At 37.0% G+C, this 23,937-nt stretch overlaps 1 protein-coding gene across 7 annotated transcripts in view; it reads right to left on the reverse strand.

Moving 5' to 3' along the window:
- The window catches only part of foxp1b (forkhead box P1b), a 524,891-nt gene that overhangs the window by 287,352 nt on the left and 213,602 nt on the right, over window positions 1–23,937 (reverse strand). For all 7 annotated transcript variants that reach the window (XM_059944321.1, XM_059944319.1, XM_059944324.1 and 4 more), the window contains one exon: window positions 1,614–1,795. In XM_059944321.1, coding sequence (XP_059800304.1) covers window positions 1,614–1,784 — 171 coding nt within the window. In that variant the 5' untranslated portion in view covers window positions 1,785–1,795. The remainder of the gene's footprint in view (window positions 1–1,613; window positions 1,796–23,937) is intronic.

Consider the following 23,937-nt stretch of genomic DNA (forward strand, 5'->3'; position numbering starts at 1 on the left):
TTTAAGAGAACTTTCACAATCCCTAACCAATGACTCCTTGCATTTCATCTATAGCTCAGTAGTCTGAAGTGCAAACCTTTCTCAATTACCTTCATCTCAAAAGGTCAGCTGTAAGGAAAGTTCCAGATGAATTATGGTAATTTTAAGTTTGTATTCAAAAGACATGCATGAATTTGTAGGTAACAATATCGCAGCAAACTATTAAGTTCTAAAACTTTACTGGACCTTTGGCCCTTTTACCAAGTTAAAATGGTAGCATTCACCTGTCCCCTAAAAGTTTTATAGACACCATCAGTCAAAATCCTTTTGGATTACATGCTGATCTAATTATTCTGAACAAGCCAATCCTAATTACCATTTACACAATTATTACTGAAATCCAAGACAGCTACCAAAACATTTCCAATTACGAGTCAAATCTGTGCTTTTGGGTGGAGTACATGACATAAATTCATTTCTTTTCTGTGAACAGAGCAAAAGGATACAATTTGATACATAAATCCAAATAACTCAAGAACAAGGTGCTTCTACCCCAAGTTTAAATTTTGCAGTAAAGTGCTAGGGAAGTAATAAACCCCTCCCAAACTGATGCTGGATTTAGCATTTTGCGTGTTTGAACCATAGAACAGCATGCTACTTCTGACATTCAAAGTACTCCTCTCAAAATACACATCCACTGTGATCACAGCATTTACACAATTTAGATACAGAGGACTACCATTTGAACCAGGTTAGCTCAATCATGTGGAAAGGCATTACTGTTTTTCAAAATGACATTTAGTGACTGCACAATGTTTCTCTCCCTGTGCAGTACATGGACATTCCTTCGATGCGTAGACTGCTCTTTGAGTAAGAAACTTTCCGACAGAATTGACAAATTTGAACTTTGTTTTTACCTATTATTTTCTAGAGTTGGTTTGAAATAGATCTATTGTTTATGATTCTACCACCTTTTCTCATGTTTTAATGTAAACTCAATGCTTCTCCTAAGGAAAGAAAGGCTTGCCTCCTTGGAATTCAAGCCCTTGTCTTTGGAAAAATCTCCAAATGCCATTACATGAAGTGTGATTATTATGACTGATATCAACTAATCAATATAATTAACTAAATGAAAGATGTTTTTAAAGGAGAAAATATCTCAATACTTTGACCTTAACAAAAGAGTGAACAGTACAAAATGAACTGATGAAACACTATTTATCAATTCACCCAGTCACATTTTTACGTTCTTCTCATTTTAAAAAGCAGAAATCATTTTAAACTACAAAGCAAATGCTTCAAAACCTTTTTGAACAGTTCTGATTTTGTTTTTATGTTACACATTAATCGAAGATATACTCTGTTGTTTTTGCACAGCACATCAGAATCTGCCCCTGGCAAAGAATGAGGAAAAGTCAACAGGAATTAAGTTTCAGTGCAACTGTTTACTCAACTGTGGCCTGCAGTTATTGAAATTTTATCCATGGTTTTGTGTGACTACAGCAATAATGAATTCAGCATGACTGCAGTTCTCTAAGTAATGGCACATTTACTTCAAGCAGCGACCTGCACATGTAGACCAAGGTAAAAACTGGAATTTGCATCAAATGGAAAACCCATGGCACAACGTATACCTGCTGTTGCTGAAGATGAACCAATTCAGCAGCGGTCACTTCAATCGAGGATATATCGCCGTTTGATCTCCCCTCCCTTGTGCTACTGTCTGGATAGTGGTTACCACTGCTAGCTCCGTTCTGATTGGCTGAAATGTTGCTTGCTGCCTCAGTTCCAGATTCTTGCATCATGACTTAAAAACCTGAAAAATAATTCAAAATAATAGTTAACAAAAGTAATTTCAGATTTTATCCTTACTTTCTGAGTTGTCATAATGGTAAATGGGCAGCATCAAAAGGTCTATTTATTTTGAAGTGCCATACATATGCTTTGCATTTACTTAATTTCCAACACAAATTGCATCATGTTTTAGTATAAATATATAGCACACATTATTATTTTCTATTCACTGGATATAACTACTTTTCTGGTAATTAGTTTCACTGGTGGTGTTTAAAATAAAGTGTCTATAAAACAAAATGCCTTTGAATATAGTGAAGGATTTAATTGGGCCTTAGTTTGTATCAGCACTATGTGACAATTAAAATCCAACAAAAGGCCAAAAGAATACTTAAGCTCATTTGCCTCCAGTAACTACTAAGAACAAAACTACAGCAGCTAATTTCATACCAGTGTTAAATTTTTCTGGTATGAATTGTGGAGACTGAGAAAACAAAACTATAGTGGTTCATAATCTGCCTTGAAACAGCATGTTGGATCAGTCTAATTAGTTTTCAAGTGTTAGTGGCCATATTCAAAATTTGCTACACAATTGTATTATCGTTAAGATTTTTTGTCAGAGCGAGTACAGAGTCAGAAGTGAATCTTATAGATTCACCACGTAGGCAAAGCACAGAACTCAGCTGGTGCCTGTGGAACTGCACTTCAGCAGGAAGACAACACCTTCAAGAGACAAAGGGATAAAGTGAAACTAGGTAGAAAATAAATGAGACCAGTATGGGTCCATATTATCTGTGACCTGTAAACAGAGATCGCGTCGTTATGCTGGACTAACTGCGAAACATGCTGATTAGCTGGATTAATTGCATGTTTCTTGGACAACACCATAATGAAATGTTAATCTCTTTGTGACAATTAATATGAAGCTAAGAAAAGTAAATAAAAATATCGATGTGACTGGATTAACAAAGTACCGATATTTACAAAAGGAAAGATGCTTACTAAATGCGCTTCCTTGCTGCTCAATATCAAGTTAAATTATAGTACAACTAAGTTTTGTTAGATCAGTGCATCTATATTCAAAATAAACCATTCAGAATACTTTACGAAGATAATGTATGAAAACCCGTTTACATTTCCAGATTGTTAGGAAATAAAATCCCAAAAGTCTGACACAAGAAGTGATGCCTCTTTAACTTGGGCAGCTGGCAGGCTTTTAATTCAGTTCACACCTTGATACTGATATACTTCTGTGATCTAAGCCTAACTGTAACTCCGTACTTTGATGAATTAACCATTTTAAGGAAAGTTGCTCAGCTAACAAGAAGAGGCTTTATTCTAGGATAGTTAATGATGGTTGACCAAGTGAGGCTGAAATGAATTAACTTAACTGATCAATTATTTATATGAAGCAGAAAAAATGCCCTTAAAACACTCTGCCTAATCATCAAAGGAAGTGAAAACTGAACTAAATACAGATTTATAATATCACATGCTTACTCCTGTGGGAAGCTCAGTGACTGGAACCACAATGGCACTAATAAAAGACAACTCAAAAAGGTTCTAAATTAAAACAATTTCAAATGCTGTGTGACAGAAAATGCAAAATAGTAAAGAATATTAGCAAATCTGTAAACTAGAAACAAAATTATCCAAACAGAATGCGTCTGCAATGCAGTTTAAAAATACAACATACCATTCTGCTGATATTATGCATGCACTGTCACTCCATAATGAATTTTCACAATTATAAAAGGGAAGGAGTAAATTTTCTAATACACAGCAGCTAAAAAGTAATCAAGAGAATGAGCCTAAAGGCTATTTCAATGTATGCAAAATTACTGACCCACAATAAACCAAAGGTAGCCTACAATGAATGCAGTATAATGCTCAAATGCTAAGTACCTATTCTGATGAGGAACAGCTAAAATTAACACTCAATTAATTTTTGAATCGACAAACAAATGAAACTCATAAATCTATCTTCTCATTAATTTTACTGTAGTGTAATACCATTCTCCAATATCGAGAAGAAATCTTAAGTGTTATCCATCATGAATATCAAAAAAGGGTAGCACTAAAACAGCATAAATTATGTATATTACCTGTTGGTAAAAATGATAAATGTTTTATCATTTCCAATGCATAATGTGAGTTTCAGCATTATTGAAGATAAAAATATGTGATTTTCTTTGAATAGTCATCCAGAGCTAAAGTGCATTAATTAAGAGGGGAAAAGGCCCTACCGCACAAACACACAAGATTTGTCAAGGTCACAGTGCCTGTATTCTTTTCCCTTGTCTTTGAGCAGTCCCAGCATTCTGTTGTCAATATTAACAGGTTTTGTCAGGTTTAAATTCACAACAAATATTCTAAAACAACAACAACATTCAAAGCAATAACACAGGCAGTCCTTCTGAAGGTTTTGAACTTGTTTACCAAACACCGCGAGGAACAAACTATGCATAGTCACCTGCAACCACCTCCTAAGCCTGCAGCACAACACTGCACCTCTCTAACAGAAGAGGCCTGTTAAGACAGCACTTGTTGGGCAAAGAACTTTCTATCCATCTCTGATGCACACAGAATGCCCGTGTTATTCTGTACAGCTCTGCCTTCTCTTTTGTCAGATAATGATGGAGGCGTAGAGGGAAGGAAGAGAAAGCAAACAACTGTATAGACACCATTCCATTCTAAGGAAACCTGGTGGAGAATGAAACAATTTGCTAATCTGCTACCCACTTCATTGAAGTCTCTGATAAGAAAAGCAAACCCAAGTCTGCTTGACCTGCATTCCATGGACAAGTTCCCTTCTCCTTTATCAAAACACAGCATTAAGTTTTGTCCAACCATACTGAATAAACTGTTGCTCACACCCGTAAACAGGGGTATATTTGTTTAATAACTGATTGCTGCCATAGCTACTGTAAACAAGGTGCCTGCATTTGTGCTCATGAACAAACACATCATCTTGCAAGACCAATTTAACATTAACCAGGTAAAATAATCAACAGATTTTGTAGGTGACACTCAGCCAAGACAATGTAAACAGATTGAGGTGGAGAAAGGGGCCCAGTACTTAGAGAATCAAGGTCGTGGCAATGCATTGTGGCTTGAGTAAACAGTGGAAAAAACTTAAGACAAACAACTAGTTAGTCTTCTTTCATCCACTGACATTTATACAAGTGGTGAATTTTGTATATTAAGGTAAAGCAGCTGCAGCCCCAATCATGTTATCAGTCCCAGTGAGAAAGCAGCACAACTTGCTTATACAAAGCTCTGTTTACTCACAAACAGCAATTGTTTGTATCGGCAGGTTAGCCACATCCATCATTTGTTAACCACACAAAACCTGCCCTATTTTGTTCAGTTAGTTGGCTTTTCAGCTAAAATCAAATCCCTTTGTTCCAGTTCAAATGTGCTTTCTGCAGTCCTATTATGAATGGCACAATGACAAAAGATGAAGGATCACAGTAGAAATTATTCTATTTAATATAGAATTTTTTTTAGTTGTCTGACACAGGAAAATGATTTAAGTGTGTATTTAAACCGGTTTCAAACAAACACACTCACAGAGAAGCAATGTGCTCCGGGCAAAACTGAATAATTTCATCAAATGTCAACATGTGGGAAAATGGTCTTTCTGAGCACATGTAGATCAAAGTGTTACAACACTTGAGCAATTTCAAAGTGCCACAGGAGGGTGGGTTTGAGGAAAATGGATGCAATTTACTGGTGTTCCACAAGATAACATTTTCAGGCTCAGCATTACAAATAATAGTTGCAATTGGTTTGTCAATAAACATGGAGAAATTTACATTATTTCCAAGAAGCATTTATTTCATCAAAAAGTTGTTCTAGCCTGTTCCTAATTTAAGTTGCAAAACCTATTTATTTACATAACTTAATGACAGTCCACAAATGAAACCAATTCTGCAATCAGCATACTCAGGTCATCATTTGATTTTTGAATGGCCCTCCATCCAAAATATTCTCAATGTTGCAGTGTGGATTTTTAGATTTACATACAAATGTGAACTGGAGCAACCTAAGTCTGAATCAAAATCAGGTTTATTATCACTGATGTACATCATGAAATTTGTGGTTTGTTGCAGCAGTACAGTTCAAGACATAAAAAATACTCCAAGTTTTAAAATAATAATGAAGTAGTACAAAGGAGGAATGGTGAAGAAGAGTTCATGAACCATTCAGAAATCTGGTGGAGTGGAAGAAACTAAAATGTTGATTGTGGGTCTTCAGACTCCTGTACAATCCCCTGCAGTAATGAGTAGAAAGCATATGCTGGGTGGTGACGGTCCTTAATGATGAATGCTGCCTTCCTGAGGCACTATCTTTTAAAGATGTCTTCAATGGTGGGGTGGGCTGTGCCTGTGATGGAGCTGGCTGAGTCTACAACCCTCTGCAGCCTCTTTTGATCCTGCACATTGGAGCCTTCATACCAGGTAGTGATGCAACCAGGTCAGAATTCTCTCCACCATGCAGCTGTAGGAATTTGCTACTCTTTGATGGCATACCAAATCTCCTCAAGCTCCTAATTTTGTTGTGCCTTCTTTGTGATTGCATCAATGTGTTGGGCCCAGGATAGAAACTCCTGAGATGTTGGTGCCCAGAAACTTGAAGTTGCTCACCTTTTCCACCACTGACCCATCAATGAGGACTGGTGAGAGCCCTCCCAACTTCCTCTCCCTTAAATCTACAATCAATACTTATTCTTGCTGATGTTGTTTTTGCATCACCATTCAACCAGATGATCTCACTCTCATATGCCTTCTCATTGCCATCTGAGATTCTGCGAACAACAGTGGTGCGATCAGTGAGTTCATAAATGGCATTTGAGCTATGCATTGCCACACAGTCATGAATGTAGAGTGGGCTGAACACACATACTCGATGTGTCTCCATGTCGACCGTTAGCGAAGAAGAGATGTTAATGTCAATCCACACTACCTGTGGCCTCACTATGAGGAAAAGGATACAGTTGCATTGGGAGATATAGAGGCCTGGGTTTTGAAGCTTGCTGATTAGTAGTGAAAGGATAATGGCTTTGAATACAGAGCTGTAATCGATAAGCAGCTACCTGAGGTATGTATGGCTGTTGTCAGAGTGCTCTAGAGCAGAGTTGAGAGCCAATAAGATTCCAACAGCCATGGATTTGTTGTGATGATAGGCAAATTGCAGCAAGTCCAGGTCCTTGCTCAGGCATTGCTTTACATTTTGGATGTAATAGCTGGCCTGATCATCAGCCTCAAATCTAGTTTGTCTTTCATCCCCACTGGCTTTAATACTCACGTGACTCAGACCATTCCATCCTATATTTTAATAAATGCAGTATAGCCACCACAGCTCTTTGCTACTAGTAATTCCAAAGATTTATAATCCTTTATGAGAAATTCCTCTCTGTTGCCATTTAAATGAGCAGCCCCTTATTCTGAAGTAAGAAGATTGAACTCACTGTGTAATACAGCGTTTGATATTTCTCTACTTCTTCAGTACATATCTACATTGTGTTTATGTAAACATCTTTGCATACAGTATGTCCTAACTTTAGGAGTAACTGATGAGGCCAAAGAGAACTTCTAAATAACCTTGACTATATCCTACATGGTCACGGCACACTGATCCACCTGGGAAACTTCAAAGCTGGGATGGAAAAGATGTGCTCAATAATGAGGGATTAGAAGAGGCCAACTCCAATGGGGTTCTCCTCCAGACAAAATGCCTGGGGTAAAAACTTACATTAACCAACACCCAGGTCAAGGTATTGGCATCCATTAGAATATGTCATCCTTCAGGCAGTAGGCGTCAAAGGATACTTACATCACCAATGCATGTTTATCATCTTGGTCCCCAAACACTGGCAGCAATAGAAGCAATGCCACAAGAAAAACCAAAGACAAAACTCACAAAAGGTACCTTTGAGACAGTAGTTCACAGACAACCAAATGACAGAAGCTACAGAAAATAGACTCCTCTAGTTTCCCATAATAACACCCTTGAAGAGATTCTAATAAGAAGCAGCAGAACTGATTTGATGAGAATGACCAAGAGATCAAGGAACATAAAGCCTTTAAACAAGAACCTTGAACATTTCATTACTGCATTTTAGATAACTAGCAAGTTATTTCAACAATTAAAATAAATTCAAACTTGTTTTAATCCAACAACATGAAATTGTTTTTGTCTTATACTCAGAGTGTCACCAGCATTAAACAGAACATATTAACTTTGGTAATGACTGATGATTTCAAATCACATAATCAAAATAAACATCGGTTATCATGACTTCCCTAACAACTTCACAAATGCAGCTCCAGGTCCAAAGACTATCCCATGTGCCTTCATATCAGTCACAAAAATAAGAGTTTTATAATGATGTTCAACATCTTGATCCACTATAAAAGTAATCAAACACTTTTCTTACCAACAAAGAACAGCCGAATGAACCCAACTCAGTGGGCTGGCAAAATCAGTACAATATTTGCCTCAGCATTAGGACCCTCGGGTTCCAATTCTACTCCCAGAGTATAGGCTGATATTTCTGGAGGAAATACCACAGTGTCAGAGTTGAAGTCTTTCAATCAAAAGTTAACTGAGATCTGATCTTTGCTCTCAGTTGGATAGGAAAGATCCTATGGCATTATAACAAATAATGGTTCTTTTCATCAATGGCATAACTAAAGATTGCTAAAACAGATGCATTGGTCATTAACAACATTATTGCATGGAAATGAGCTGCCGTTATTTCATGCTTGCTTAATTTATTGTTGGGATATAGATATCATTGTCCATTACAATTTGCCCTTGGGGGGTCAAATGTCAATAAATGCAAGTGTCCTTGAGGGGTCAAATTCTACATGCTTTATACATGCTACAAAAGCTTTGGTTTTCCAGGACCTGAATAACTTACTGCTAGGTATCCAATTTTAACCTTCTGCTTCAGCAATGTACTTAAATGGCTGATCCAAATAAAAGTTTCTGATCTGCAGAAACCCTCCGGTCCGGATCATGAATGTCCTGGTCATAGTAATGTGGCTGCATATCATCGACAGATGGTTGGACTTTATTGCTGAATGTATTCATTTATTGACACTTGCATTCATAACTATTACCACATCAGCCCCCACCAGAATATTGTCTGGGTCTTGTTGCATGCCATGGGTGCTGGTCTGTTTTCAGAGAAACAGCAAATGTCTTTCAACATTCAGAAATCATCATGGTTTTGAGATGTGTCTATTTTAACACAAGAAGCATCATGAACAAAGTGGATGAACTTAGGGTGTGGATCAGTACTTGGAGCTATGATGTTGTGGCCATTACAGAGACTTGGATGGCTCAGAGGTAGGAATGGTTACTTCAAGTCCCAGGCTTTAGATGTTCCAGAAAGGACAGGGTGGGAGGCAAAAAAAGATGGGATGTGGCACTGCTGATCAGAGATTTTGTCACAGCTGCAGAAAAGGAGTAAGTCACGGAGGGATTGTCTACTGAGTGTTTTTTTATATATAGACCACCCAATAGTAACAGGGACACTGAGGAGAAGATAGGGAGACTGATTCTGGAAAGGTGTAATAATAACAGGGTCGTTGTGGTGGGAGATTTTAATTTCCCAAATATTGATTGGCATCTCCCTAGGGCAAGGGGTTTAGATTGGATGGAGTTTGTTAGGTGTGTTCAGGAAGGTTTCCCAATACAGTATGTAGATAAGCTTACAAGAGGAGAGGCTGTACTTGATCTGGTATTGGGAAATTAACCTGTTCAGGTGTCAGGTCTCTCAGTGGGAGAGCATTTTGGAGATAGTGATCACAATTCTGTCTCCTTTACCATAGCATTGAAGAGGAACAGACAAGTTAGGAAAGCATTTTATTGGAGTATCAGGTAGGAACTTGGAAGCAAAACTTGGGAACAGATGTTCTCAGGGAGATGTATGGCAAATGTTCAGGGGATATTTGCATGGAGTTCTGCGTAGGTACATTCCAATGAGACAGGGAAAGGATGGTAGGGTACAGGAACCGTGGTGTAGAAAGGCTATTGAAAATCTAGTCAAAAGAAAAGCTTACGAAAGGTTCAAAAAACTAGGTAATGATAGAGATCTAGATGATTATAAGCAGGAAGGAGCTTAAGAATGAAATTAGGAGAGCCAGATGGACCATGAGAAGGCCTTGGCAAGCAGGATAAAAGAAAACCCCAAAGCATTCAACAAGTATGTAAAGAGCAAGAAGACGTGAAAGAATAGGACCAATCAAATGTGACAGTGGAAAATTGTGTATGGAACCGGAGGAGATAGCAGAGGTACTTAATGAATACGTTGCTTCAGTATTCACCATGGAAATGGATCTTGGCGATTGAAGGGATGATTTACCGCAGATTGAAAAGCTTGAGCATGTACAGTGGCATGCAAAAGGTTGGGCACCCCGGTCAAAATTTCTGTTACTGTGAATAGTTAAGTGAGTAGAAGATGAGCTGTTCTCCAAAAGTCATAAAGTTAAAGATGAAACATTCTTTTCAACATTTTAAACAAGATTACTGTATTATTGTTTTGTACAATTTTTGAGTGAAAAAAGGAAAGGAGCACCATGTAAAAATTTGGGCACCCCATGAGATTTGAACTCTCAGATAACGTTTACCAAGGTCTCAGACCTTAACTAGCTTGTTAGGACTATGGCTTGTTCACAGTCATCGTTGGGAAAGGCCAGGTGATGCAAATTTCAAAGCTTTATAAACACCCTGACTCCTCAAACCTTGTCCCACAATCAGCAGCCATGGGCTCCTCTAAGCAGCTGCCTAGCACTCTTGAAAATTAAAATAAATGATGCCCACAAAGCAGGAGAAGGCTATAAGCAAATAGCAAAGTGTTTTCAGGTAGCTGTTTCCTCAATTTGTAATGTAATTAAGAAAGTGTCAATAAGTGACACTTAAATGAGTAGCACTTGAAATGAGTCCAGCTTACTTGTCCACTCTGTGACCCTATAGAAGACTGGAGCACCAAAATTAAGTTGCAATCCAAGTGAAATACCAAATGGAAGCAAAAGCAAGTCCACAGCCTTCTCCACCATTCAGTAAGATTGTGGCTTTACTTCAACTTCACTTCCTCTCCTCATCCTCTCAATTCAACAATGCTCAAAAACCTTTCAATCTCAGCGTGAAAATGCAGAGCAACTGAACAGCGAAAGAGAACATCAAAGATTCACCTTCATTGAGTGGGAAAATAAACTTTTTTCCCATCTCCAAATGGCTAACCACATCTCAAGCACTGATCTCTTGCCTGAGCATCAAGGGAAAAGAAATCAGTATATACCCCAGTCTGCTCTTTACTTCCTGCAGTAGACAGGTTATCACAAAGTTGAACAGGATTCTGTTCCTGTAAGCTTCTTGTAATCTGAACAGTTTCCAAGTCAGAAATGTGACTGGAAACCAGGTTCCCAAGCAGCAAAATATGCATACAGCCCCAAAAAGAATCAGCAAATCCATCCCTTCAGTCTCCTAAAAGCTTGTTTTTATGCACAGGATGTATACAATTCTGATAATCTTAAACTGGAGGGGACCTTCAATAATGTGGCATCAGATTCTGAGAATACAAAATATCATTTCTTCAATTTCATTGCTCTTCATTGAAATTCTTCCTCTCCCTGCATCTAAGGTTCCTATATTTTTCTTTAATCGCTCTTATTTACTTCTTCCAAGTTACACACTTGAAATGTCTTTACATAGTTCTTGACAATTTACTTCGAGGTTCTAATTTCTTACTCTATGTCAAAGCTTTGCTGAATTTTTATATTATGTTAATCCTTGGGTTTTTTTCCTGACAATATTGCATTACTCTTCTCTTAATCTACTAAAACTCTTCTCTCTTCAGCTATGAAAAGACTACTTCTCCAGTATAGATTTCTTCCTTAGGGTAATGCTTATTCAATAAGTATTATAAATTATTTTTTTTAAATGCTTGCCTTATCTAAAAATCACTGTTGTTAATCTAATTTTTCAACATTAGCCAATTTGCCACTCATAACTCCTCAAGTGTATTTAAATAAGACACTGGACTAAAGCAGACCCTCAGTTTTGATAAGAAATTGTATCATTTCATTATCATTCTTCCCAAAGGCTTCTTTAGCGTAAGATTACTAATTAACACTATCCACTAGAACTAGGATTATCTGTTCCCAAATTGTTTTTATAACAAATAGTTTTACGAAAGAGCGTTGAACATATCCTATGAACATATTCCAAGCCACTTCTGCCAGCTTGGTTTGCTCACTCTTCATGAAGATGAAAGACACAGTGTTATTGCATTACCCTTGCTACATGATCCTCTAATTTCCCGACATACATTAGATATTTTATAAACCACTCCCGCAGTATTTGCTGTTAGTTTTTAAACCTACTCACATTGACTGATCCTGATTTTATGGACTAAGATCTTTTCTACCCACTGACATAGCTCAACTTTCATTATCAAGACTACATGAACTTTTGTTCAATTACCTATCCATTATTCAAAAGTCATCATTGGTCAACTTGGAAACACAAATCAGTAATGGTTATTAAATCAAGCCCATTTATCTCTATTTGTTCAATTAAACCATCTATCTTCATACAAATTATTTTACATTCAAATGCACTGCCTTTCATTCTGGCAAGTTACTCTTTTCTCTTGGTCTGGTCTTAGTTACTTTTACAGTCTGGGATACGGTAAAACTTGATTTTACCAAATTGCTCTTCATTCTAGCGTTTTCATTCTTATATTCAGATGTTCTACCTGAATCATTTACTAGTCTACCAGATTTTTTACCAGTTTACCTGAATCTTACATATACCACTACTCTTCTGATATTTTTAAATAACCACAAAAATATTATTTGATTTGGTAGAGCTGATGGTCCCAGGTGGTTTTAAGTGGAGTCTGTCCCAACAGAATAACTCCCTTTATGTTCACTAATGATGCTCCACTGCATTTACTTATGCCTTACATTCCCTGCTGTCTCAATGCCAGTTTGCACAGAAGTAGTAATCAAAAGTTTGCTAACTTCCAAGATTTTTTTAGAAATAAAATTTCAACAAAATTTCATCTTTTGTTCTCATTATGTCATTGGTTCCAACTCCATCCTCCCTTTGTTTCTCCAAACTCTTTTTTTCCAGCCCTGGCATAAGCAAGATAACACAGCAGGACACCCAGTTATTGCTGCTAGAGACAGAATTTATCCTTCAAACAATATTACCCAATCTCTTCTCCATTCTTCTTTTTCAATCCTATAATCTGTAGCCTCCTGTACCACAGTGGTGAATGTTAATTGCCATTCATCCATTGTTAGGCTTTCTTTTCAGCCACACCAGCAGCGTGAATTTGAAAATTTCTCTGCTGCATCTGAGTGCCTCAGTCATTGTCAAAGGCTTTCATCTGTGACCTTAATGAAATATAAACCAACTAACCAGAGGTATACCATGCCTATAAAAAGTATTCAAACCCCACGGAAGTTTTCATGTTTTATTGTTTTACAACATTGAATCAGTGGATTTAATTTGGCTTTTTTGACACTGATCAACAAAAAAAGAGACTTTCGTGTCACTTTGAAAGCTGATCTCTACAAAGTGATCTAAATGAATTACAAATATAAAACACAAAATAATTGATTGCGCAAGTATTCACCCTCCCCCCCCCCTTTAATAAGAAACACCAAATCATCACTGGTGCAGCCAACAGGTTTTAGAAGTCACATAATTAGTTAAATGGAGTTCTGCTTTTGAAGACCTGTGTGCTGTCAAGATTTTTCAATTGACTGTAGTAAAACGACACCTGTATCTGGAAGGTCCAACTGTTGGTGAGTCAGTATCCTAGCAAAAACTAAACCATGAAGACAAAAAAAACATTCCAAGCAACTCCACGCAAAGATTACTGAAAAGCACGTCAGGAGAAGGATACAAGAAAATTTCCAAGTTGCTGAACATCCCTGGAGTACAATTTAGTCAATTAGCTGTAAATCTGCCTAGAGCAGGCCATCCTCAAAAACTGATGACTGTGCAAGAAGGTGCCTAGTAAGGAAGGCCATCAGGAGACCTCTGACAACGCTGGGGGAGTTACAAACTTCAGTGGCTGAGATGAGAGCGATTGCACATACAACAACTGTTGCCTCCGTGCTTCACCAGTAGCAGCTTTATGTAAGAGTGACAAAGAGAAAGCCACTATTGAAAAAGACTCACAACATGGAATCTCAGCTAGAGTTTGCCAGAAGGCATGAGACTCTGAAGTTAGCTGGGAGAAGGTTCTATGGTTTGATGAAACCAAAATTAAGCTTTCTGGCCATCAGACTAGACACTATGTTTGGCTTAAACCAAACACTGCACATCAAAAACACACTATCCCTACAGCAAAGCAGTGGAGATGCTTCACTGCAGGAGGCCTTCGAAGGCTTGTGAAGGCAGAGGGTAAAATGAATGCAGCAAAATACAGGGGAATCCTGGAGGAAAACCTGAGGCAGCCTGCAAGAGAACTGCGACTGGGAAGATTTGTTTTCCAGCAAGACAATGACCCCAAGCACAAATCCAAAGCTACGCAGGAATGGCTTAAAAACAACAAAGTTAATGTCCTGGAGTGGCCAACTCAAGAGTCCAGACCTCAATCCAAATGAGAATCTGTGGCTGGACTTGAAAAGGGCTGTTCCCTCATCATCCCCATGCCATGAGCCAGAGCTCGAGCAGTTTTGTAAAGAATGGGGGGGGGGGGGGGGGGAGAAATTGCAGGGTCCAAAGCAGATAGAGATCTATCCACAGAGACTTAAGGCTGTCATTGTGGCCAAAGGTACATCTACTAAAGACTGACAAAAGGCGTGAATATTTACGCAAGCAATTATTTTGTGTTTTATATTTGTAATTAATTTAGATCACTTTGTAGAGATCTGTTTTCACTTTGACGTGAAAGTCTTTATCTGTTGATCAGTGTCAAAAATGCCAAATTAAATCCACTATGATTCAATGTTGCGAAACAATAAAACTTGAAAGACTTCCAAGGGGGAGATGAATACTTTTTATAGGCACTGTAATTGCTCAAGTCAAAATTAATAGATAATCCTGTCCCTCTCTGAAGCATCAGGATATCTGCACTTCAGGTTCTGTACTCTGACTCTTGAGGCAAGTTTCTTGAATTGCAAAAGATATACAGTAGCTGATTGGGAGCATTGTGCTTTCCATTAAATTCAACATACTGTGGATGTGGCAAACCTCCGGCATTCCCATCCTATTTTGTTTTACATACAATATAATTTGGGTGATTCAGAATTAACTTGGTTCGTTGTTAGCTTTTAGTAACTAATTAAACTAGTTTAAAGTTTTAACCTAATAAAGTAATAATGAAAGCCTTCTGATGTTAGTACCAAGTGCTTCATGCAAACACAGACCATTATGTGTTGAAGCATAAAAAGCAACATCCCTTTCCTTTTCTGCATGTTGTGATCCATGGCAATGCTCTATCAATCAAGAAAAATCATATTACCCATGTTAATATCAGAACATAAGATCAATTTATATTAGTTGCCACCAAAGGATCAATTTCACAGAGGACGATTCATGAATCCATCACTCTGTGGGGGTTATGCTCGAAGGAAGGACAGGTAGGATTAATCATACAACTTTCCTCTATTGGTTCACCAGTGTTTCCAGCATGGTTGCCACTGTGAGCATGCAACCATCAAATTTATCCCAAAGATTTCTTCCTCTCTCCAGAGTGCCAAAGTCTTTCACTGTTCCATCACTGAGTCAAGTTAAACATCGGCCCAGAATGATTGAAAAGACAGTGTCTTGGTCAGGATGACAGCTGATTTCACTCACTCTTCACAATAGACATCTCCATGGCGCTGAGGTTATGAAAACTGCCCCGGCTGCTGTGGTCAGCTTTGGGCCTACTCTGGGTTTGGATCTGACAGCTCAATTTTGGTTTGGAATGCTGGTGCTTGCTTCAATTGTTCGTATGATTTGTATTTTTTTCTTTCTGTTGAGGAGCTTCTTTCTTTCTTTGATTTGATTTGTATTTCTTTCTTTCTTGTATTTTTATTTTATTCTTTTTTTCTTTAATTGGATTATTCGGGTTTCTTGCTTTGTGGCTACCTGTGAGCAAGCAAGTCTCAAGATTGTATAATTTACACATTGTTTGATAATAAAAGAAACTTGAATCACTTAATGTGCGATCAAAAACTAATTTTATGTAGATTGGACATTGTACGCTCAGAGTATAAGAGGCTTAAATGGTATATCTACTTCATATTACTTAACCAGCAAATATCTAAAATCATATATTTCCTTTTTTCCATAAAAAAACAAGAAAGACTCACAAAAGCAAATTCTGAAGGGTTATTAAATTTAGTTTGATGTAATAGGACAAAAGAAACAGCAGTCACAGGAGGAACTGAGGACTGGAAGATAGAACTATGCACAGAATACCCACAATGGATTTGTCCAGAAAAATAAAAAGGACACTTTGACTCGAACTTGCAGCGGATTGTAGTGTAAACGAGAGCACACAAATAGTGCTTTATTATGAGCTGTTTTCTGATGCAGACTCACTGGGCTGAAACTGTCCAAAGTCAATTCACTTGGAGATTCCCAGCTAATAGATAAAGGAAATTTGCAATCATACAGCCTGCATTGGATATGAACTCGAAGGTGAAAAGAATGTGCTACCGTACCGTGCCACCCATTTCTTTCAACTTAAAATATAAATTAGATTGTGAGAGAAATCATAGAGATTGCAGTGACCTTGGCTACCCTGCTAATGGGCATATTCTTATCCAGATTTGATTGCCACGCTATCTGTACTTTCTACTTAATTGGAATAACTGGACATCTCACTACCACAGGGGTGTTACACAATCACAATTGGATTCCCATTGCTGTCCTACAATTATTTTTTTCTGACATACAACATGAAACTAGGGATGCTATGTGGTTCCTGCAAGGATATTTGAGACTTTTCAAAGTAGATCAATTTCATGATAACTACCCTTCTACTTAGACCACTTATAGCTAATCTCCCCGCTTGTATTTCTACCAATAATTAAATTAATACAACATCCATGCACCAATGATATTAAATTACATTGTGAAAACCACAAGAACCCTACAACAAATAAAACTCTATAGGAAAATACAGTTTATTTTTGGTCATTCTTTTATTTAACTCCCCCTCACTTAACTGGAGGTTGTGTTTACTGGGTTCAATTCAATGAAGCTCAAATGTACAAAATACAGGTTGGTCCACATCATTTCAATGAGTGGTGAGCTGGCCATTCTCACCGCTCTCATACCTACACCTGCTATCAGAACTTTGAAGCTGGCTGCTCATCAGTGAGGCATAGAGCCTTGCCATGAAAAATGCTTGCCTATGAAATGATTTTGACAAGCTGGCTAATTGTGCATCTCCAAACTAACAACAGTCATAAGACTGCAAATGTGCCTGATATAATATTCAAAAATGTTAAACATTAATTGTAATGATAAAATAAAAATGGAAGCCAATTTAAAATATTAAAAAGAATTTCAATTAAAACAAACATCAAAACAGTAACCATTACATTTTCAAATACATCAATTCAACAATCAAATTTAACTTAAATCATTAACTTGAATCATGTAAATTAATTCAAACTCATCTACCTCCCTCAAAATTATTCCAATGATCAAGATCATATCTTCTGTATTCAATTTGGTGGCCCTTAGAAACAATTCAGATTGCCATATCTAGCCCTTACCACAAGATAGTTGTGGAGTTCTTTCCTATCAGTCCTGCTTACCCTCTTTATTCTTGCATTCAGACTATTTGTTACTTCAATTATAATCTACACCATCAGACAAAGATTTGCAGGTTCCACCCATTGTTCTAACACATTTCTCTTGTTGCCTACACTTTTGTTGATGATCAACCTGTGCTCTCTTGGTATTGACCTTTCAGCTGCACTTCCTCAAATGATCTGAACACTTCCATGAATCTCACCTCCCCAGCTGTGATCAACAATTTCTTCACAAAACCGCAATCTGTTCTACCTATAATGATTTCAGTACATCTTTGTACTCTCTCCAAAAAAAATGGTCCTTCCTGATACAGCATACTTAGGTGAGAGCCACTAGTGCATATTTAATTTTTGCATAATTTTCTGGCTTGTAAACTTCATGTCCTAAAAATCTCAAGATACTATGTGCTTCATAACTGCTTTGTTAACCTGCCCAGTCACCTCACCACTGCCCTCAAGATTCTCATGTCTTGCATTGCCTTTAGAATTATGCCAATTAGCCATTTAGTATTATGCATTCTCTCTTCATTCTTACCAAAATACAAATTCTTCGTCACCCTCTACAATTCCATGTATTGTGTTATCAATAAATTTTGTATATGTGCCCTATAACACAAATCCAACTTATTAACACACAAGAAACAACAATCAAGTGAGGGATACTGGCAAGTTCCACAGAAAACTTAATAGCCAGAAGCCTCTCTTTTCTAACTCTTCTATTTAATTGGCCTCAATTTTGTTAGCAGGCCTGACATATAGTACCTACTAAATACCTTTTAAACATTCATACACATGTTAGCTGCAAAGCCTTCATGTATCATTTCTGTTACTTCATCAAAACAAAATCAGTGTAATGTTTTTTTGTAAATGCATCAAGCCACATATACTTTATATGCACCGAGATAATGGTTTATTTGTAACACAGAACAAATTTACATAGTCAGCCTTCAAGCACCTACTGCTTGTCAGTATTAATATTATAAAGCTCTCATGTCCAACAGGAATAAAACATGTTTTCGCAAGTTGATATATTTCACGAATTATAAACTATAGATGATATTGCTATTTTTTAAAAGAAAAAGTCATTTTTTATCGATACGCTTTTAAACTCCCAACACTGAGTTAAAAATACCAATGCCCATATCTAACAAATGACTGGTCTAATAATCATTTCTTTGAGTTTCCCCAATCTCCTGAATGTTTTGGTATTGAATTACTTCTGGAGTGTTCTTGAACTCAAATAATCTTTACTCCTTCACGCTCTGAAGTCTGGTTGGGTTGCATGTTCTCTGATTTTGCCAATCCATTTGCAAATGCTTTATCACCATACCAGGAGCCTGCTCCAAAGAGCAGAAGCACACTGCAACATGGCAGAACTAAAGGTTATAGAGCAGAAATATCTCTTCAAAGTATTTGCATGAAATGAACACCCACGTAACTTCATACGAAGATGCCGATGAGGCTGACAACGTACCAAACAAAAAGCGACAAAACGGGTTGCCTTTCCATACATTTTAAGTATCTCAGAAATCATGGCTCGACTGCTCCAAAAACACAGCGTTTCAGATATGCATAAGCCAACAGCAACATTGAGGAGAGAACTCTGCAGACCAAAAGAACTAACCAAGCTAACAGATAAGACGAAGATTGTCTACAAAATTCAATGTGGGAACTGCAGCAAATACTATGTCAGCCAAACTGGGAGAAAACTATTCACAGGGATCTACAAACATCATCTGGCTGTGAAGTGGCATGACCAACTCTCCCTAGTCTCTACCCACAAAGATCAAGATGGGCACAAATTTGACTGGGTATCAATGAAAGTCAAGGCACAAGCAAACATGCAGCACTCTAGAGAATTCCTAGAAGCGTGGTTTTTCCTTAAGCAATTCTGTAAACAGATATGTAAACCTTGATCCTACTTATAAGCCAATGTGGGCAAAATTCCAGACCACAACATACAAAGTTTACCATGCAAAGAATAGGTGATGAGACCCCTTCCCTTTGTCACAACTGAGTTTCCATAATGACGACCAATCAGCTGGTTGATAAGTATACAGGCATCAAGCACTCAGAAGACACACCACAAATGAACAACGCACCAATGATGTCTCCTTTTATGGTGACAAAATGTTTGCAAATGGATTGCCAAAATCAGAAAACAACTCAACCCAACCATCAACCACCCAAATGACATAGTTTCCGAGTTATTTTCAACCCTGAAGTCTATGCCGGATCCAACTCAGATGCAACTTCATGATTGAGCAGTTTAACACCTAGACTTGGTTCTGGTTCATATCTCCAACTGGGATCTTTTTAGATTTTATCTCTAGGTTCAACTAAATATCTTCTGATTTCACAGGTCACTAATGTTTCCTACTTCTCTTGATGGCAATTTCAAACCACTGGGAAGATGAAGAAATAAGATGTTTTTGCTTGAAACTGTGTTTCTCCTATAAATTGGAATTTGCACATTTTTGTCTGAATTCACTGTTCAACTTTAGAAGCAAGGCTCAAGTATGTTTACAAGATTCTCAACAAGAGCTTGTGCTCTTTTACTTTTAATTAAACAACAGGCTGTTCCATCTGTCTAACTTTAGTTAGTGATGGCCATTGCATTGACAGCAACTGACAAAGCAGGCCAATCACATATACAGCTGCAATGATCATGAATCCTCATGATCAGTGAGAGCATTGGGACCACATATTGAGGGATCTGTAAACTGCACCAATCAGTTCACAGACTGTTGATACGTCGTAAGAACTGCCAATAATGGGGCTTTATAGAAATAAAAATTACAGCACATAAAAACAATATCCCACGGGGACATCTTAAGTCAAGCAGGTTTCACTTCTTCCAGTGTAATATAATTCGAGCTGAACTGAGTGTTAATAATGTAGGCTGTAAATTGCAAGTGTTTGATCAATTCTGCAGTAAAGCACCAATATCCACTAAACACATAATGATGGGATTAAGTGTGCTAAACAACAAAAGAGAAATAACATTATGTGAACAGCAAAAGGTGGCAGAAATTCCCTGGTCCTAGTACCTGATAGGCAGGATCTCAATGAAAAATGTGTGCAAACATTTCAAAGTATTCTCAAAATTGCAAGTTAATATACTATTTACATATGGAAAACCAGCACAAATAGATTTTTTTCTTTTCGACCTTCAAGGCTAACATCTTTAAACAAAAGATCTTTCACTTTGCTCGAGAAGATTCATCAGTGTCATGCATTTATTGCCCAGGAGAAATATTTCTATCACTACAGTCACATACTACTTTTGGGCTCATGTTCCCTTTCAAACTTTGCCGTATTGTTCACCTTAAAAAACGGTCTTTCAATATACAAGCTGAATGATTCTGGAGTTTAGTCATACATATAAATCCTCCCAATATTGAAAGGGCAGTTTTATTATTCCATTCCATTGATCTATGACCTAGCTAAACTTACCACAAATAGTTCAGTCCTAAATTAAAGTTACTGACCCACAATTGACAATACATGCAAAGAGCTCAGACAAACAATATTACATCCAAGTGGAATACCATGAAAAATCAGTTTCAGTGTTACCAACTCAGCCAGAACATGTCAAAGAAGAGTCACCAATTTCCTTCAGCAATCCTAAAGAGAACCAACCCAGGATTCGAAAAACTTATAAAATATCCTCAAAAACAAGACACAGCACATATACACTTCAAAATATTCAGAATTAAAGGCAGACAGAAAACTCATACATATGTTGAGTCTTCAAGCTCCAATAACAACCTGTTTGTTCCTGTCAGTGTCATTGTTACAAAGCATGCACACCAGAGCACACCCATCCTACAGAATCACAGTATGGAGATACGCTACATTAAGTTCATCAAACACCAATTTCCTTTTAATAAACCTTTGTTCTCCTTTCTTTCTGAACTGTTAGTTCATTTTCTTGCTGGTTTGCTTCTAAAATTTCCCTTGCTTCAATATTAAATTAATAGCTTCCAAGTTCATCCCTGTCTCTTTCTTTGAATAATGGTGCAACATTTATAGTCCTCCAGTCTTTTAGAACTATTTCCACATTTTAGAAGAATTAAAGATCACTGCTAGTATATCTTCAGTTTCTAACTTCATTAACTTTGCCTTTTTCTTTACCAATCAACATCCACAAACATACACCTCTAATAAATATTCCATGAACTAATTTGTGGCCAATTGTATACTAACTCAAATTATTAGCCTGGAAATCAAACCCAATCAGTGTGGATTGAAGATGGCATATTTTCCTTGACTAACTTGCTGAATCCACTTTGCAAATTCAATCATTTAACCATTATTTGTTATGTAGAGGCGATTAGTTTTATTTTATTTGCTCCATTGTTTGTTGCTTCTGATACCAACACCTGCAGTCTCTCGTATCACTAGTTTCATCAGTGACATCTGCAATATCAAAGACTCTTGACATTCCTAAAAATGAGAGTAAATGTTTAGGGGAAGTGCTGTATAAAACTGTATATCAAAAAAATTAGAAAGTCCAGGACCATTTCTATAAGAATTAATCATTGACCATTTCTCCTTAATGTAAGAATTGTAATTCCATAAACTAATGAATGACTTTACTGTTTATATCCATGCTTGCTGCTAACATTCTCTCCATCTAAAAATGGTGACTTCTCAACAGCATATCTTCGGTCATTTACAGACAACAAGACTCAATAAAAAAAAGGCTTAAGAAGGGAAATTTAAAGATTTCCAAACATTAAATCAAATTCAACAATAGGCAGAATGATCATTTGAATGAACTACCCAGATATTGGGAGAAAATTCAAAATTTTGTAGCAAGGAGGAAACTAACATTAATTAAAATTAGGAACCATCAGTGCAAAAAGAATGAGAAAAACAACCATAAACCAATAAATAATACATATGATTTAGACTTGGGTACAAAGAGTTAATAAAATTCTGTTGCTCAAGAGGAAGCAGTAAAACGCCAGAAAGACTGTGGGTGTCTAGAGCAAACAGAAACAGAGAAGTGTGAATCAACTAATAAAACCATAAAAGCAAATAATTTGGCTATTTATCTCATTGGCATTTTGAGCAATTAACTTTGCAACATAATGCAGAAACAAAAGGATCAACATGTTTTTAGTTATTCAACAATTCAACTTGGGGTCAAGGTAGGGAGGGTGCAGACGAAGATGTGGAGGCAAATGCAGGAGAGAGGGATCGGATGCAATAATAAAGATTTCCATATTACTGGAACTGGAGATTAATTGAATACCAACATCATAAACCATAAACTCGGTGGCAAAATTGCTTTTTGACTTTTCTACAACAGTAAAACCAAACCCATGACACTCTTAGCTCTGAACTCTGATATTTGCTACACTGTTAAGAAAATATCTGCCTTAACTAAAGGAATTTCCTTCTCTTAACTTGCAGCTCAAGAAATAGAAAGATGTTGTAAATTTTATCAAATTAGTTTTGGCTACTCAACTAAAGCTCTAGACCAATCATTGCAACCGACCGTCCAAGGTCATGAGCAGGTAAGAGAACAGAACCTCCGTTTAAATAGTGTGTGAACTGAAACATTTCACAAACTGGTTTCTCTGGTTTCAGTAAACATTTTAATGACTGTAGTCTATTGCTCTGCTATTAAACCTATGCATGATTGTTTGGTTTTCAAACAACAGATGAACATAACTCATTGCCAAAATCCAAAAATTGTCCATCCGCCTGAGGGGATTAGATGATGTTCTATGAGCATGAGAAAAATAATTATGCACACGTATACTCTGGTTTACTGCCCTGAAGCAATTCCACACTGGAACAGTAGAGTATAGCAAGAAAAAAAAGTGAGGTCAAATAGTTTATGGTGATATTTAAACCCAAACCTAGCCTCCTCATTCAATTTTTCTCATCTCAATCTTTCAGCACATCTTTCTATTCCCTTTTCTTTCATAGAGTATATTTCTAGTTTCCATTTGAAAATATCCAAGTTGTTCGTCTCAACCACTTCCTGTGAGAGCATGTTTCATATTCTAATCACTGAGTGAAGAAAATTCACAATATCTCACAATAAACTTATTAGTAACTATTTTGTATTGATGGATTCTCCCACATGTGGAAATATTCTCTCCATTATCTACTGCATCTAACTTACTCATAACTTTAAAGATCTCTATTCAGTCCCCTTTAACTTTGTTCTTTTTATTCATGGTTTCACTGTCTACAGCCGAATTTACTTCCTTAAAACTAAACTCTATTTCCCTATAATTGAAATGATAAACCTTATCTATTCTTGTTTTAAACTGTTTTCTCTTATCTTCTTTCTTTGTGGATTAAATGTAAAATTAAAATATATGATGTTTCACCTGGAATATAGGATTGGATT

This window comes from Hypanus sabinus, chromosome 19 (genome assembly GCF_030144855.1).
Source record: "Hypanus sabinus isolate sHypSab1 chromosome 19, sHypSab1.hap1, whole genome shotgun sequence".
Taxonomy (NCBI): Eukaryota; Metazoa; Chordata; class Chondrichthyes; order Myliobatiformes; family Dasyatidae; genus Hypanus; species Hypanus sabinus.